Genomic DNA, 19,159 nt, shown 5'->3' on the forward strand with positions numbered 1-19,159 from the left:
TTGTACTGTAGTGTATTTTGGAGTATGAGTAGACATTGCTATAAATGATGTCATGAACAACTAACATTCCTTCCATGATAGTAGCTTGTTTTGTATTATGTATTAAGGACGAATTTCATTCATTTTCTGAGTAATTTCTCCGTCTGGCTGTGAAAATGTAAACTTTCGTTATGCATACACGTATTACCTTGAAAGACTGTGAGCTGATTTCTATGTAGTATACTGATCACGAGTTCACGCTTCGTGGTAAGGGTAAATTGAGGTCAATGAATATATAATGAGTTCTAGGAAGTAGAAGAGAAAGAAGTGTCAGATTCGTAGTACAAAAGGTCGTTACAATGGTGCTTGTCTCACCTGTTCCGCCTACTTTATTTTGTACATACCAGATCTAGCTGGTGATAGAGCCACCCCTAGTCTCGACTGTTCAGTCTTTGCATACCGACACTGCTTTGGTGAGTTCTCCTTGCATGATTCGGTCAAGCTGTCATCTTGTGGTAAACACGTCTCTCCGTTGCCAATTGTGCGCCAAATGATGTGACTGTGTAGGTAGTACAGCGGGTCGATTTACAGACGTGACATATGTAGTGAGTATACCCAGAGTATATAAGCCTTATATATAAGATTATGACGTTTTAGATTTATTTCATGATATGATGATGAAATCACATTGAAATGAGATTATCGTACTAAGCACCTAACAAATACATGGGGATATTTAATATATGGGAATACTACGTTTATTTTCGATTTACTCTGTCTGGTTTCTTTATTCATATGTCAATGACCTCATCACTGTGCTTATAGCAATCACGGACTGTGAAGCACTATTTTTATATTACGATGCCGGTAGAACAGAAACCGGTTACTAATAAGTTAGATATTTATAAAATGGAAGAAATGACATATTTACACCAAACATAACTGAAATTTAACATCAATTGTTAGCGTTCTTAGGAGTTTTTATAATGTAAAGCTAAACAGATCTAACAGGAATGCATTTCTTGTGGTATAACATTTCGGCGTCTGTTAATATATTAAAGCGCCGGCGCAAAGAGGTTAGTGGTTTTACGATGATCACAGGAAGGTGTCGCAGAGTTAAGATGCTCGTGTGAACACAATGAGTCCGTGTACATGTGAAGTATATGTTCAGAGATTCCACCAGCGAAGTTTCAAAATATGTTTATTTTAACATTTTGAATAGTTACGAATACAACGTGTGATGTATAAATACTACCTGACAATTCCAATAGTGTCAATTTATATGTCTGATCCGGTATATCAACGCTGAGTTTAAAATTAATTTTTTCATAGAGATCAGGGGGTATTTTTTATGTACAGGAAAAAAAATACAACTTGGGAAAAACGGGATTTCAAGCGATAATTTGACACGGAAGTGTTAAAACCAGTTAGTTTATATACACCCATATATAGCTCGCACACGGAAGTGCATGTATTGGACCTGAGACTCTAACAATAACATACAACCCGTATAGCGGATAATTTAGTAGGCAATTCGTTTAGTAGTTTTGAAGTTTCTCTCTTCAAATTTTACCCGGTATAAACTTATACACGAGTCGACTGTCTTTAAATCGAATGTATGTGCAAATTACATGTCGTGAATATGATATATAGAGGTGACTGAATTCCACTTATCCTATAATACACGATTAATTATAACCTTGAATCCATGTCGTCGGTCATTTAGTAGGCCTAATTCTATAGAACCTATACACGGACTTCAAATTCCAATGAAATAAACATGGCGAATCTGGATTCTACGAAAACAAAACGAAAGCTTTAGGTTGAGCTTTTTTTTCACAGTAGCAGATCAACACTTGGACTTATGCCAGTGTGTGGGTGGGTGGGTAATGATTAGAACAGCCTTTTCAGTTTATAAATGTAAATAACCCAAACTCTACATTAAAACTGCAACTGTTAACTGAAGAAATAACCCCAATGAAACAATTTCGAAAGATACTGAAAAAAAACCTAATATGTCAATTGTTGTACAACTGTACCTTCTAGTAGTTGGTTCAGTTCTATCAAAACATTTTGTTATCGTCTTTCCCAGTATACATGGAACATGGTTCGTGGTTCGTGCACGTGGTTCGTGGTTCATGGTTCATGGTTCATGGCTCATGTATGTCTTCATGGGAATTATGCATTTAAAAATGTTATTGGCACAAAGTTATAATCTTGTTAAGTATAACCAGAAATGCGAGATTTTGTGTGTTAAAGATGAGCCTCCTAACGAATGATAATGTCACTTTCTGTTCCTAGTTCTTGAACTTTTGCAGATGCTGTTTGACCGAATACTCTTCCGTCCCTAGAAGGCAAACTACTTGAAATGCATCGACCTTATGGAAGAACACAAGATGGGGAAGGCAGGTGTCCAGAAAGGGGGAGAGGGAGAGGTAGAGCGAGGGGAAGGCCTTCTTCAGCAGGACCTAGAATTGAGAATACAAGTGGAAAGAGTTATGCTACGCAAGGAGCAATTCCAAAACATTGGAATAATCACAGAAGAGGCACACATAATCATAAACTAACCATCGATACCCTTCAAAATTTGTACGAGAAGGATACCAGAGAAATCGTTTTCTCTCTTTGCCAGAACACCGGAGACTTTCGCAAATTGTTGAATGAAGACAGTACTAGGTTTCCCAATGATATTATCCTGATCTTGAGAGTGATTAGCAGAGCAAGTACATGTACATCAATTCCACAGAATGTCATTAGCCTCCTCAGTACAGTAAGCGCATCTGATTTCCTCACTCGTCACGTGCCTTCGCGACTTTCAGCCATCATTGCTGGTATTCTACAAGGAACCTTTGACAGTAATTCAGAGTCTATAATTCGTCACGTGATTGTGATTTTGAAGGCAATCTTGCAACGCACTCCTAGTCTGTTTATCCAGATGGCTACCACTTTGAATCTCCTGAAGTCAATTGTCAATTTATCGAAAGAAAATGGCGTTGGTATGGATGACGAAATATGCAAAGAGGTGTGCAATCTTGATGAAGACAGAGAAGAAGAGCTCAAGAACATCCGTGCTGGCCATATGGAATTGACACTCAAAGGCCAAAGTCAGACAGCTGGGCAAAAGTTTGATGTTCAAAGTCTTACCCCACCTGATGATTTCCATGACATTCCAACAATCCCCGGTGTTGCTGATATTGTCATGAATAGACGACCCTTTATTAGGCCAAATATAGCAAAAGGGTCCTTCAAGTCCATTGATCACTATCTAGATGTACAATACCGTCTCTTAAGGGAGGACTTTGTTTCTCCATTGCGTGCTGGGATCAAGGAGTATCTTCAAAACCAAGCCTTGCCAAGGTCACAGCGTAGTAGACCAAGTGATGTCCGTATATATGAAAATGTATATGTACTGACACCAACCTGCTCCAGAAACGAAGGGATATGTCACACTATAAGGCTCGATACGAATGCATTACGACGTGTCCGTTGGCACACAAGTAAACGCTTGATATATGGTTCATTAGTATGTCTATCAAGGAACAACTTCAGAACTATACTATTTGCAACAGTCGCAAATAGGGAAATACGAGACCTTGAAAGAGGAATCACTTCTATAAAATTTCTCCATCTTGAAGATGTTTTGAATGAATTAGATGACCAAGCCTTCGTCATGGTGGAGTCCACTGCTTTTTTTGAATCGTATCGGTATGTGTTGGATCAGCTGAAAGAATTCGATGGTGCTACACTACCATTTGCTAGACACGTTGTATTTTGTGAAAAGGATGTAGAAATACCAAGATATCTGATGTCTGAGGATGATGATGATGATGACCTGCAGAATGATGTTAATGGAACTTTGGAAGATCTTATATCCTTTGATAGGAACTCAGTTGGAGGCATGTCAGCACCACATCATCGAACTAAGGATGGTTATCACTATGACTTCAGTCCAATTTTGAAAGCTCACAAACCCATACAGCAAATGAGACACAGTAACCATCTCATACCGCAAAGACGGCACACTGAGCACTTGATACCGATTCTTGAACTGGATTCCTGGCCAACTGCAGATGACTTAGGACTTGATGACTCCCAGGTGAATGCTTTGAAGACAGCACTCACCAAAGAGTTTGCAATTATACAAGGGCCACCTGGTACTGGGAAGACATACCTTGGTCTAAAGATTGTGCAGATGTTACTCTGTAACCATCGTTTCTGGTCCCAACCACAAATAAATGATGATGTAGAAGCCACTGGATCTCCTATCTTGGTAGTATGTTACACAAATCATGCCCTTGACCAGTTTTTGGAGGGTATTTTGACTTTTCTCGAACATGGCATTGTCCGTATTGGCAGCAGAAGTAAAAGTGAAGTGCTCGAGCCGTTCAATATAGCCAGACTAAGAGATAGAAGTGCTGGGAAACATCTTTTTGATGATATAGCAAATTGCAGTGAAGAGATTATGAAGGCATTCAGTAATGTTGAAAATGGAAGAAAGTTTGGCATGGGTGAAAATGTGCTCCCCTGTCTCCCACGAAATCATATTGAGAGCCTTATGCAATGTCCTACACAGGGTTTACATGCCCAATATATAATTGCAGCATTACATTACTGGTTACTCGAAAAGATTCTTGATGAAAAGGAGCCAGATGTTAAGGATCCTGACAAAGTCGTCAATGGCCAAGTCGTCGATGGCCAAATGTATACAAATGGAAGTGCTTTAAATGAAAATATAGCTGGTAAAGCAAATGATGGCAATGATACCATTGATGTACAAGCTGAAACTGACTTCATTAATGAGCTGAGGCAGCTTGATGATCAACAAACTTCACAGACAAAGACAACTGACGACACCATTACTGCAGAAGATTTGGAATTTTGGCACAAGTTATTCGAACAGTTTAACCAATCACCATATAAAAAGTCCAAACAAAGACGTTTTGGAGGGAAAAGAGATATACGAAAATGGAAGAGATATCATTCAGAGATACTGCAGGATTTCCTAACAGATACAGCTTCAATGACTGAGGCAAAAGCCCAAAGTATAACAAATATCTGGTCACTACATCTTGCAGATAGATGGAGAATATATCGTCATTGGTTCTACAAATGGACATCATCTAAATCTGTTGAACTCGCTGCAGTGATACAGAAGTATGATAACCTTATCGGTCAAGTAAAAGAGCATAGAGAAGAGGCAGACCGACAACAATTAAGTAATGCTAAAGTAATTGGCATGACAACCACGGGAGCATCAAAGTATGGGGCACTTTTAAAGATGATTAAACCGAAAATTGTCATTGTTGAAGAGGCAGCAGAAGTGTTGGAATCACATATCATAACTTCTCTTTCTTCAGAATGCCAACATTTAATTTTGATTGGTGACCATGAACAACTTCGACCAAACCCAACAGTCTTTGAGCTCAACACAAAGTTCAATCTTGGTATATCTTTGTTCGAGAGGATGGTGAAGAATGGATTACACTGTGAGCAACTACATCTTCAACACAGAATGCGTCCAGAAATAGCTGAGATGATGAAATTTATCTATGATAATCTACGGAACCATGATTCTGTATACAACTATGATGACATTCATGGTGTGCATAAGAATATCTTCTTTGTGGAACATCAACAGGAAGAAACATTTATGGAGGATATCAGGAGTTTCTCAAGTTCCCACGAGGCAAACTTTCTGGTTGCTCTGTGCCAGTACTTTCTCAAACAAGGATATGAACCATCTCAGATAACTATACTTACCATGTATACTGCTCAGTTGATACAATTGAAAAATCTGATGCCTAAAAGCTCATTTTATGGCGTCCGAGTATGTCCAGTTGATAACTTCCAAGGGGAAGAGAATGACATAATTTTGTTGTCATTGGTCCGCAGTAATCCACAGGGAAAGATGGGATTTCTGAATATAACAAATCGTGTTTGTGTTGCATTAAGCAGAGCAAGAATGGGATTCTATTGTATTGGCAATTTCAAACTTCTTGGAAAGAACCGACTTTGGGGAGAAATCATCAAACATCTTCAAGAAAAGGGAAGTATTGGGAGAACATTGAAATTATTCTGCCGAAATCATCCAGATACTGTCACTGAATGTTTCAGGGCTGAAGATTTCAAGGCTGTGCCAGAGGGTGGATGTAATCTGCGATGTGAGTGCAGGTTAGATTGCGGTCATGCATGCAGACTATTTTGTCATCCAAAGGATGCAAATCATAAGGAATATAAATGCAACCTGCCATGTGCTAGGGAATGTGATGGAGGACATCTTTGCAAACTTCGGTGCTATAAGGATTGTGGAAAGTGTATGATCAAAGTTGAGAAAGTAGTCCCACGTTGTAGTCACATTGAGACCATGTTCTGCCATGTCAGGCCTGAAGACCATAGATGTCTCGCAAAGTGTCGAACAGTATGTGAACGACATCATCCTTGTCCAGATCCATGCTATGCATATTGTCATCCCTGCAAGATACCAGTTGCAAAAACTATTCCTGTATGTGGACACACACAAATGGTACCATGCCATCAAAATCCTGAATCCTTCCATTGCAAGGCACCTTGTCCAAAATCATGTGAGAAGGGGCACCCCTGCAAACAGCTGTGTCATGAAAGTTGCAAACCATGTAATGTCAAGATTGAAAAGACAATACCTGCTTGTGGACATACTCAAATGGTACCATGCCATCAAGACCCGACTACATTTTCCTGTATGGAACCATGTCCTAAAAAATGTATCCGGGGACATCCATGCCCATTAGATTGCCACCAGGGATGTACAGATTGTCAAGTCAAAATTCCTAAGATAATGCCGTCATGTCACCATGTACAAATTATGAAATGTTCAAAACGTCGACGGGATCATTTGTGCAAGGAACCGTGTGAAAAGATATTTGCATGTGGACATCACTGTACAGAAAAGTGTTCTGATAGCTGTCCAGAAGAGTGTCATGTCAATGTAACAAGGAAGTTGCCGATGTGCGGACACACTCAGTCAATGGAATGTTCAGAAGATGTGAATCTCTACAACTGTGGCCTGCCATGTGAAAGGTCACTACCTTGTGGACATCCTTGCACAAAAAAATGTGGTGAAGTATGCAATGTTGCATGTAAGGTTCAAGTGCTTCATGATGATTGGCCTTGTGGTCATAAAGTTCGAGGACCATGCCATCTTACTCCTGATCAATGTATTGAGATCTGTGGCATGAAGCTTGACTGTGAGCATGACTGCAAAGCAATTTGTCATCGCTGTCAAATTTATGGATATGGAAATCATCCACTTTGTGAGATGCCATGCTCTAAGAAACTTGCCTGTGGGCATAACTGCACAAACCTATGTCATGAAGAATGTACTAGTGGTTGCCTACAGAGTGTAGAACGCAAAATTCAAGAATGTGGACATACCGTCAAAATGGCATGTTGCGAGGAGAAGACTTTGCTATGCCAGAAATATTGTGGCTATGCTTTACCATGTGGTCACAGATGTCGTGGGAAATGTGGAATATGCAGATCACTTGGAAGTCACAACATCTGCAGTCAACAATGTAACCGTCGACTTCTTTGTGGACATACCTGTAGAAGTTTATGTCATTTACCATGTGGTCCATGCCCCGCAAGGCATAATCAAGTATGTGAGCATGGTACTCGTGGGAGGCTGTGCCATCTGCAATGTGCCTGGAATTGCAAACATCACCAATGTTCAAGGAAATGTTATGAGCCCTGTGACAGACCGCCATGTGACCATCCATGTCATTTTAAGCTTAAGTGTAGGCACAAATGTGTTGGCGTTTGTTCTGAACCATGTCCTCAACTATGCAGAGTGTGTAACAAGCAAAGACTTGAAGCCGCAGCAGCATACTATGGTAGACGCTACTCTGATGATATGCGATTCATACAGCTAAGTTGTGGCCACGTCTTCACTGTTGAAGATGTTGACAGATTGATGATGGGCATTTCATCTGTTCATGGGGGTTTTCAAGTTGGCCTCAAAACATGCCCTTCATGTTATAAGCCAATTGAAGGCTGTAGGCGGTACAATTCTGTCATAAAAGATGTCATGGTATCCATAGAGGAGATGGACAGAAAGGATGCAATGTTTATAGACCCAGCCAGAGAATACATCAGGAAATTGATTTCAACACATATTTCACAAGAACACAGACCATCATTTGAAGCAATATGTACAGATGTAAACACGCTTGAAAGAGTAACACAGACTGAAAAGCACATACGATGGTATAGGACTGTGTCAGTTTGGTATGTTTTGTCTTGTGATGTCCTGAATGCAATACTGAATCTGAAGGAATATGGATCCAACTTGAATGATGACTATCTTGAGAAGCTTCACGAAAAAGTAGAAAGTGTGATAAACCTGATTGGGGAATGGAAAACCAAATTAGCCACATGCAAGTACGACCCAACTGATCCACAACAAGATGAACAAATACATGAAGTACTATTAAGGGGTTTTGTTGCTGTTGCGAGTTTCAAGATAGTTGAGAGTGTGGTACACAAAACACCAGATGAAAGACTTGATAGAAAGCGTGTATTTTCATCTACAACTGATGCGACAAGACGAAAAGGGCTGTCTAGCAGCTTCACACATTTTAACGAAGTGTTTGCTATTGATGATGCTACCTTCTCTCTTTATTCGTCTCCCATTCGGTTGATTTTTCACAGACTTGAGCGACTTAGGAAAAATCATCGTCAAGAACTCTCTGACTTGGACATTCCAGTAAAGGAAGAGTTGATTGATCAGTACAAATTTAAAAGTTATGCATCCGGCGTTTGGTTCAAGTGTGGCAGGGGTCATCTATTCTACCATCGACTCCAGCAGATTGCAGCAAGGCATTCACAGCAGGAACAATCTGTCCAATGGCCTACCTGTAAGCAGTGTGTTCTATTCCCAGCAGATGAAGATGAAGATAAAACATTTGCAAGTTCTTCACAGGAGAAGGTATTTACTCTAAACTTAGTTCAACTGTTTTTCTATGAAGGTTGATTTACAGTTTACCTTTGATAGTTTGCTTAGATTCATTAATCCTCCTTAAGCTAAATGCAATGTACAAACTATACAAGCAACGTCTTGCAAAATTCTTCATGTGGTAGACGGATGCTATTTCAAAGGACTTATGCGGAAAGAAACTGCAAACCCAATTCCTTTATACCTTTACCTTTTCAATATTTTGTCTGTTTGGGGGATCACTGTCACTATCTAAGATGTCAAATCCATTTTCATTGTAGAATTACTTAGTATTCTACTTTTTGTATTTCATACCCAGATTTACTGGAAATTCGTCGACACTGTAGATTAACGTATGCAAGTCCCTCCTCGTGTTAACATACGATAATGATGAACGTTTTCCTTATGTTAACATTCAATGATTTTCTTTAAGTAGTGCCATAGTTTAGCTATAAGGTACTAACATTTACTAGTAACACTTTTCATTCTATACAGAATCAAACTACCAAAACCATGAACTGTATCCACTAACACATGTTGTGTTCCGTCAACTGTTAGGGTCTTTAGGTCAACAATGTTCTTCCCTCTGGTGTTTCCTAATTTTAGTATTTCAATATTTTTCTCAGGCTGGTAAACAAAATACAAGTCATGTTGATAGACGAAGTGGAGGATACTACTCTCTTCAGCAAAGTTCTCACATGGTAAGATCCAGTATTTCATCACCTTTATTATTTCATTATCTCGATTAGATAACATAATTTCATACTCTGTTTAATATATTTTCAATGACGTAAACCAATTGTTCGATACAAATTACGAATTGCGGAAGATTATAACACCGAATTCACTTAAAGTATACACTACATTGATAATGATGAGGTAAAATTCCTTTGTTTTCTGACAGTGTAAAGTATCAACCTGTTTCTATTGTTGACACTGTATCTGTGTCCTTTGATTATGCCTCCGGGTTCTTTTCTATCACTTTTTCATTTTCGTACATTCTAGGCATCACAAGTTCAGACACCTATGTCACCCATAAGGTTCCGCCAAAGTCCAGTCCCCCACCCCGGCTTCTACGCTCAACAACATCCGAGATGGGAAAAGGTAAGCATGATTTATGATATTTATCTCATACATCTTACTGGCAAAGACAAGCGAACCTGGCCAATGTCCAATATACAAAACGTTATGTTTGTGCGCTAGTACGGTTCATATACTATTAACGACTATTACTTGGCAATGTGTACTCAAACCTCTCATGAATCAGGCATTCAAGAAATATGTGTGAATGTAAAATTTTGAATGTTTATATAATATTCTCTTCACAGCAGCCTGGCCGTGGCAATAATCGAGGAACACGTCCGAGAGGTGGTCGCTCAGGTCAACGAGGACAAAGGGGAAAATTCCACCAAGCTCAAACTGATTCTTCGACGTCTGGCCCGTCACCCCAGTCTTCCTACGACAACATGCCAAATCGAGGTGCTGCAAGAGGCCGCAGTCGAAGTCGCGGGAAAAATAAGGGCAGACGTCGATGAAAAGACAAATAAACCGGACAATTGAAAGACGAAAGAGAACAGAACTTTTGGATTACTTTCAACATATCCAGTTACTTACCGTTATTATTTTTTCTCATTGAACCGTTGCATCTCAATGTAAAGTCAACAACATAACGCATTGTACGAGCATGTAAAAGTTATCAGCTATAATTTGTGATAACTTAATTAATTGTCAGTTTCCTTGAATAATAGCCGACATACTAGTACTCGTTGATTGATCATAGAAATACAGTGTATCACTATATCATCTTAACGAGTTTGTTTCGGTATCAAATACACAAGTGTTTGCGTTTTGAACCGCCAAAGGACTAAATCTTGTACGAGGTAATAATTGATCAAAGTCAACACAATAAATAGTTAATCTATACAAAGTAATTACAGGTACAGCCAACGAGTCATTTCTGAATTTAATCGACAAATGATAAAAATAGTTAATGAACTTAACAACATGTTACCCATGATAACCGATTAGTGCTGCTTCGTTGGCTGCGCCTGTAATTACATGTATTCTGGCATTGTGGGATGACAGTGTTTCAGAAGTACGGTAACCTTCGGAGGCATACAGCCTCCTTCTTCAGGTGCCAGGTTATTATGTAACATGTGCAATGAAGTCTGTGATTGTATAGTACTGTAAATATCATAGTTGTATAGAATATAGCAAAGTTTTGAATTTGACATATACATGTATATGTGTATTTCAAAGCATTCATTGCTGTTTACCTTAAAAGAGAAATCCGTGTGTTACAAATGGGGGCATTAATTATTATGCATGGGGCTTAACACAATTATGAGTGTCTAATAAACGGACGGCGTAGTAAATTGTACTAGTTAGTCAGTAATTGACATTTTCTAGCTGCATTTTTTTAAGTACTTCTAGTAAAACAATTAAATTGTTCAGTAACTTACAAAAGGACATTGTACCTGTTAGTGGTCGATTTTATCCGGATCCATACTTAATGTAGAGAAGGTTTAAATTTTGATCGATAGCTTGGTTTTGAATCCGTCGCTAGTGTTCAGTTTATATTGACTGGATAGCTATGTATGATGGTGTTAATTTAATATTCAATATCGAAGCACAAGTTAGGCCATACACTTTCAGTCACTGCGAACGCCATATATTCTTTCACTGTGTGTCCCATGAATGATAACATGCAAATATAAAGTCATGATGTGTTTTTACCATATTATCTGTACACCTACATACATAAGTTTACCTATCGATGATTCAAATTAATGCACCTCATGGTGTTTAGTCAGAACAAAGTAATTTTAAATGGTCCAATTGCAGCGAGTGCAGCTTAGCTTTAGGCCACCACATTCGAATGATACGTAAGAACGTTTAATGAAGGGAATGAAGTTTCAGATGTGTAGACAGCATTTAACTAAGTTTACCATAAATCATTTTTCTCAATGTACTCTAATGGAGATAGAAGCTATAGGTTGTAAGGAGAACCTCAACAAAGCAGGCAGACAGACATGAAGACGCAAAGTAGCATCGATTATGTGAGACTCAGACTCATTTTGATTATCAAAACGCCTGTTAATTCTATGTGGGTCAATTTATGTTGTAATTCCGGTAGTTCAACAGATGACGTCTTCCCAGAGTGAATTACTCCATTTTTTATATCTATGTATCGCCACGTCTGCCTGTTTTGTTATTTTGATGTTCTCAATTACCAATTGGTGTTCTCGATATTATTAGGCAAAGTTGTAAGTAAAACCTCAGACCATTATAGAAACTTTTCTATAGTGGTCTGAGGTGAAACTGTGGAGCTCCAAAGTTTACGCTATTTTACAAACCAAATCACTACTAACATAACGTGAAACGTGCAGATTCTCTGTCCCCCTTGGTCTCATGTTTCTAGTAAAGTTGCGTATCTTGATTATTGCAGATATTCGTAAGAACTTCTGTCATCAAAGTTTTATTAATGGCAAACGGCACTCCATGAAATGAAATCTTTTTTGTAATTACGTCTCGAGTCATTTCATGATTTCACATTAAGTAAATGTCGCGCGATTGCCTACAGACACCAAATTGAATCTTGAGTCATATTCATTGTTCCCTGTTTTATCAGTTTTCCAGTGTTGACTCATGGGAGTCAGAATACATGCATTTGTATTAGATGAAAAATACATATGATTATTAAGTGCTTATTACCTTCATACAAACAATCATGAATATCTATTGTTCATCTAATATATATGCAAATTTGTTAATTCCCATGAGGCAATTCTAGACATTGTTAGGACAATGAATGTTAAAACAAGTTTCAGTACGTTGTTAAAGCCCACGAGATTCATATGATGTGAGATCATGAAATGACTCTCCAGGACCCAAAATTTATGAAAATGCCTTAATTTCCACACACACACACAACACACACACACACAACCCCCCCCCCCCACGAAAAACAAACAACAACAAACAAACGAACCCCGAAAGGTATGGTATCTACTGACTATGAATTAATCTGTTTTCACTGCTGTATCTCGCAATAACAGATATCAAATATATAAAATATGGATACATATCCCAATCTGCAGGATTGTAGTCATTGAAATCTATTTAGTGTATTTATTATAGGTGTTGTCTTGAATAGTTATTAGGTTAGCATTAGCAATGTCAATTTCGGGCATGCGACGTGTGTAAATGCGCTCGCAGCATGATAGTGTATTTGACAATATGCGAGTTCATGTGTACGCACAAACATATTGCAAATCAGTCCGTGGTACTTCTATAAATTGTTTTTAAAAATACCAGTGACATGGTCATATCAGGGTTTTTTAAAAATCTCATGACGTCTAAAGAAATAAAACTTTCGATATTGTGAGTCAGGCCAACAGAATTAAATATCGCTCGAAAGACGACCCTTATTTATAAGTAAGCATCCCGTATTACGAAGAACAATTATACGAATACATCATTTGCTGACCACTATAGGCAATATACCTACAACTTTTAATGGACCAATTGCGAAAATACTAAAGATAGAGTACACTTATTTATCCAAAAGAACTTCATTATTTACTTGAATGTATGAATATAGTACTTTAAACCCTGCATGTACCAGTCTGACAAAAACGAAAGTAGAATAAAGAAAACAAGACTGTAAGATCATTAGGTATGGCACGGAACTATAAAACTCGTGTGAAATTCAGCGGGGGGAGGGGGGGTTCGTGCAGTTGTTTTAACCGACATAAGCTAGATTTAAAGACAGATTAGAAGTCAATGCAGTCAAACTCCTCAAATAGGATGACATTTCGTGGTAAACGTACACAAGCACAGGTCAGCTAACCCTGTATACCTTTGAATACTTATAATGAGTTCCACGAAGAAGTATAAATAGCGCTACATTCATAGCACACGTTGAAACCTAGCGCTACATTCCTAGTAGTAACCCATTTCATTACTGAAGCCGCAGTCAGTCTAGTCAACCGTTGGCAGTGGAGGGGGGCCGTCGCTTTACTCTGAGCCGAGGGTTTCATATCATGTATCCTACATCTAGTAATGTCAGACATATCAGAGGGTAAATTATATTACTGAGAAGATCCGGTGTGTGCGACATACTGCGATATTTGCAGACCGCGCCCAACAACATGGTGGTTTTATGTTCAGAGAACAGATGGTATTAAATACAACGAAATATTATTAAGTTGATTCTCAAACTGAAGGTACGTACGAAATATAGAAGCGTGTTGTCAGCCTTAGGAAATGAGCTGATACGTTGTCATCAAATTTTAATTCTTTCAAAATCAGACATTTTATCGGTTGACGACCCTCCGTATCGTCGAAAACCATAACCTCTTGTACGACACCGTCCAGGATGCACTGCACTGTCAAGATATTTCGCAGAGTCGCGCAAGAAATATCAGCTCTGATTTGGGAGAATGACCCACCGACCACCGTTATGAATGCGCAGCTCGTGGGTTTTATATCGAATCGTCTCCTGCTAAGGTTGGGCGTACATGTTTCCATGTATTGTTCTGATGCGAGCATTAGTTTTCTTCTTTCTTATTTTTTTTTTTTATCACAGTGACGTATCGTCTCCTGCTAGAGTTGGACGTACATGTGTGTATGTGTTGCTCTGTTGCGAGCATTAGTTTTCATATCGCTGTGACGTTCTCGGCTGTTTATTCATACGTATACGTTCATAGCATGGTGCGAACCGTTCTGTGAACACGATTTATATACAATCACAACCGTTACCATTGTACGGTTCAAGTTTTAAATTTTTGATCGCAATAGAGGAATTTAACGAAATATTTCATGATTTAAACCTCGGATATTTCGGTTACCAAAATGTGCAAAAATAGATAACACAACACTTCATCAACATATCCTGGCTTGAGGCCACTTCGCATGTCTGTATGTAGTATCTTTGTATTTTGGGGAATACCCTTGCATAGATTACACAATAGTGCCGACAAACTTCATTGTCAATTGCGGGCGGGGGGGGGGGGGTTACAGTCTGTAACTTTTGTATATCTTTGACAATAACCTCAGGCTGCTATTAGTCTGAGCAATAACCGACGACGACCCTTATCATACTGCTACATTTGCCTGTACATGCGTTTTAACTGCTGTCGTGTACTATTTTTTTCTTCTGTTTTAACGATTTTCATTCTATATCCGACGTCAGCGCAGGATAATATTTGCAAAGACACAACCTTCCATACGTATACATTGTGGGTATACTTATGGCTGAGTATTTGAATCCTTGCAGTAAAACACAGGATGTTTTTCAGAAGTTACTACCGTTTAAATTTCTTTTCCCCGTTTCCTCCAAGGATTTGAATACATTGTAATATAAGGAAGTACCTGAATTGAACTTTATTCCACTAGAATGTGTAAACAAAAACACTATCTTTTGGAAACAGGATATTCTGATAAGGACCATGGAGGAATTCAATCAAAGTTCATGGACCAGACAGACAGACAGACAGACAGACAGACAGTGAAGATAATAAATTTGGAAGTTATAGAGAAACAGTAACAAAATACGTATTTTGTAAAAAAAATTACAAAATAATTTCATAATTTTATGAAATTGTGATGTGTAGATGACACTGTTACATACATATATGAAATATCTGAAGTTCTAGATTGAAATCATTTGACCAGTTACATTTTTGATGTGCCTTTACATGGCGATCGTACACTGTGGTCTACCAGTTGTTACTAAGGACATACACACTGCGTAAACATTGTTCGAACAATGGATCGATTGCTTGTCTGAGTCTGTTTGTCTGTCAATGACGTGCCTGCGCGAAAGAAATGCGTACTGTCGACATGACTGTTCACACCATGAGTTTCGGCGAAAAACAAACTGAAACTGCTGAAATTCAAACCATTCTGATAATTTGCATGTTCATAAAGATTTACGAGTCCACAGATAATTTGATTTTTTTTGCGCTATGTTCTTTCCCACTAAAGTTTCCCCCATCAGAAGTCTGTATATGGTTCAGTGTCAATAGATGAAGGGAAGCAATGGGTATGACTATATCTGACTTCTGAAGGGGATTGAAATTTGGCTGAGGGGAAGAAGTGTTGTTTATATATATTTTAAGAAAAAAAATTGCCTCTGTTCTTCGTAGTCATAGTACAAAGAAGTGTCGTTCCACGAATGTCAGAAATCATCGAACTGCGAAAAAAACATATCAAATTGCACAGTCAATCGCATTTCAAAAGAAAGGGTAGTTCCCAAAAAAATCACGGTACATAGATTATGCGAAAAAAATGAAAACTTTCCCGATGCATCTAATGACATTTAATAATTGTACAATTACAAAACAGACTTTGACTTTGAAAATTTGTAGCACTAACCAAAACGCTTCACCTAATCAGATTGATTCAGAATCTGATGTAATTCGATGTACCTAGTAAGATGTGAAGAGGTTTCAAGATAGTTGACAAATCTGATGATGAAAAATCAAAATGATACTGTTCTGTGAAATGTCTTTCAAACTGGAAAAGACAAAAAAGCGAAATTGATGACTGTTTTCAGAAGCAAAACAATTAGCACTTCAAACTCAACAGATAGTGCAAATGAAAGAAGTACTTCTATTGATAACAATGTTTTATTCTTGCCACTAGGTGTCCTATATATGGCTTTTCAAGATTTTTACTTGACAATTGTTAATATTCAGTATGTATTTAATCTCCCCGAAGAGGACATAACGTCATAGGTCTGTCTGTTTGTCTGTCTGTCTGTCTGTCTGTCTGTCTGTCTGTCTGTTTGTCTGTCTGTCTGTCTGTCTGTCTGTCTGTCTGTCTGTCCGTCCGTCCATCTGTCTGCCGCCCGTCCGCCTGTCTCTATGTGTCTGTCCGTTTGTCTGTCCGTTGGCCTGCATACCTACCTGCCCGTACGTCCGTCCGTCCGTACGTCCGTATAACCACTGTATCGATTCATTTATATCTTGCATATTAGAATCGCAAAAACTGATTAGGTTTCGGTATATATCCAATGTATATACCATTGACATAAAATATTCATTATTATTTATAAGTTTATTATAAATATTCATAATGTTTATGCATACATACATACATACATACATGCATGTGTGTTTGTGTGCGAGCGTGCGTGCGTGCGTATATGTATGTACAATGTATGTATGTATGTATGTATGTATGTATGTATGTATGTATGTAGGTAGGTAGGTGCATGCATGTATGTATGTATGTATATGTATGTATGTATGTATGTATGCATGTATGTATGTATGTATGTATGTATGTATGTATGTATGTATGTATGTATGTATGTATGTATGTATGTATGTATGTATGCGTGTGTGTGTGTGTGTGTGTGTATGCTTGTGGGTGATTATAAGCACAAGAAGACAAAATTATTGCAGTGGGCAAAATATACTCTTTTGATCCTAAACCTTGCTTAGTGTCTTTTTCGCAACTGAAGATAACTAAATGAGGATGAAATAATAGTTCAAAACTACAATAACCCGACTTGAGCAGATTTATTTATTGGTAAATTGAAAGTAGCAGAAGTTGAGTTCGTAATTTTTTTGAAAATACTTACATAAACTCCCAAATAACGTACTCTAGTGTAATGTCAGTGTCTATATCATTGCAATTGTCTTCTGGCAATGTTAGAAGAATTGCATAGTATGAATGGGCTAGACATTCTTTTATACGTATGATAAATTAACGACATTGGATCGTTTATATGTTGTATCTAAATACAAGGTTTGAGTTCAGTCAATTGCAATGAATGGTACTTCACTACATAGTATACTGAGAATACCTTTTTAATATTCAACAAAGATGTGCCCAAAAAAGCATAAACTCAGTTTGTAGCCTTTTAATCTCCCTGTTCCTGACTGTAGGAGCTTTTTTTATCGCATAATACAGAGTACAGAAGTATGGATTCTGGGCGAAGTCAACAATTTAACGACAAAGGCTCAAAACGAAGACATGCACAAAACAGCAGAAAACCTAGCTATAGTGGAACAATGCGTAGTAGTGAAAAATCACAAAACCACGACCATGTGTTTCCTGGTAAAGTCACAAAAAATCATGACGCAAATCCCCAAAGGTCAATATCACATGTTGAAAACGTCAGTCAATCACACCAGAGAAATGGCACTGGTTCCCACAGAAACTTTCCTCGCCAGCAACGTCCGCAGAAGGTCAATTGGCAAACGAAACTGACATATCAGAGCCTTGAGAAGATTTATGGAGAGAATGACCCAAGAGATATTGTCATGAAACTATCTGACGACATGGACGGATTTTCTTCCCTCTTGAATGATGAAGCCAGGGTGGGAACATCTAACTTTCTCTTACTCTTAAGAATTCTTAGTCGGTCAACATCCTGTACATCAGTTCCTCACAGCCTTAACCATCTTCTCACTGTAGTTCCGAAATCTCATTTCTTCAAGCATCAAGTACCAGTACAGCTCTCTGAAATATCATTCGATATAATGAGGGCGAGATTCGATGGCAGATCAGAAGCAGTAATCCGCCATATTGTGATGATTTTGAAATGCATCTTGAATCTCATGCCGAGTGAATATGTTGAAATGACACCAATACTTAGTGTTCTTGTCTCAATCATGAAGTCACTTAAAGAAAGAAGTATCAGTATTGATGATTCTATCGCCAGCAATGTGATTGCCTTGGAAGAAGGATTAAAACTGGAACATGAGAGTATTCGTGCAAGAGGATCAATCGGAACTACTGCAGATAAAGAAATGAGAGGGCAAAACAATGAACCGTGTGAAGATTTCCGGGATATCTCGATCTTTCCAACATTAGAAGATATAAAAATGGGTTCAAGACCTCGTATTCGACCTATTATCTCAAAGGGCTCTTACAAAGATACAGAACACTATCTGGATGTGCAGTTTCGGCTTCTCAGAGAAGATTACCTAGGACCATTGCGAGAAGGCATCAATGTTTACTTAGATAATTTGAAACGCCCTAAGTCACAACGCCAAAGACCTGAGGGTGTCAGAATATATGACAATGTACAGGTATGCAAACCTGTATGCAGTCATGCAGAAGGTATTTGTCATGAAGTAACTTTGGACAGAACACAACTGAAAAATGTTCGGTGGGGTTCAACGAAAAGATTACTGTATGGGTCCCTGGTTTGCCTGTCGAGAGACAAATTCAAAACAATGCTCCTGGCAACAG

The 19,159-nt window shown here is 38.3% G+C and overlaps 1 protein-coding gene across 1 annotated transcript; it reads left to right on the top strand.

The window, feature by feature from the left end:
- Positions 1–342: 342 nt before the first annotated feature.
- Positions 343–10,482, top strand: LOC144437436 (NFX1-type zinc finger-containing protein 1-like). Its single transcript, XM_078126377.1, has 5 exons — positions 343–584; positions 2,281–8,941; positions 9,574–9,648; positions 9,953–10,051; positions 10,276–10,482. The coding sequence occupies exons 2-5, from the start codon at positions 2,348–2,350 to the stop codon at positions 10,480–10,482; spliced, it is 6,975 nt and encodes a 2,324-aa protein (XP_077982503.1). The 5' UTR covers positions 343–584; positions 2,281–2,347.
- The last annotated feature ends 8,677 nt before the right edge of the window (positions 10,483–19,159 follow it).

This window comes from Glandiceps talaboti, chromosome 7, assembly GCF_964340395.1.
Source record: "Glandiceps talaboti chromosome 7, keGlaTala1.1, whole genome shotgun sequence".
Taxonomy (NCBI): domain Eukaryota; kingdom Metazoa; phylum Hemichordata; class Enteropneusta; family Spengelidae; genus Glandiceps; species Glandiceps talaboti.

Excerpts from the sequence above, each read along its gene's own strand:
- LOC144437436 (XM_078126377.1), top strand. The coding sequence starts at position 2,348 with ATGCATCGACCTTATGGAAGAACACAAGATGGGGAAGGCAGGTGTCCA. Across the intron at positions 9,649-9,952 it reads TTCAGCAAAGTTCTCACATG|GCATCACAAGTTCAGACACC; the intron begins GTAAGATCCAGT and ends CGTACATTCTAG. Across the intron at positions 10,052-10,275 it reads AACATCCGAGATGGGAAAAG|CAGCCTGGCCGTGGCAATAA; the intron begins GTAAGCATGATT and ends TTCTCTTCACAG.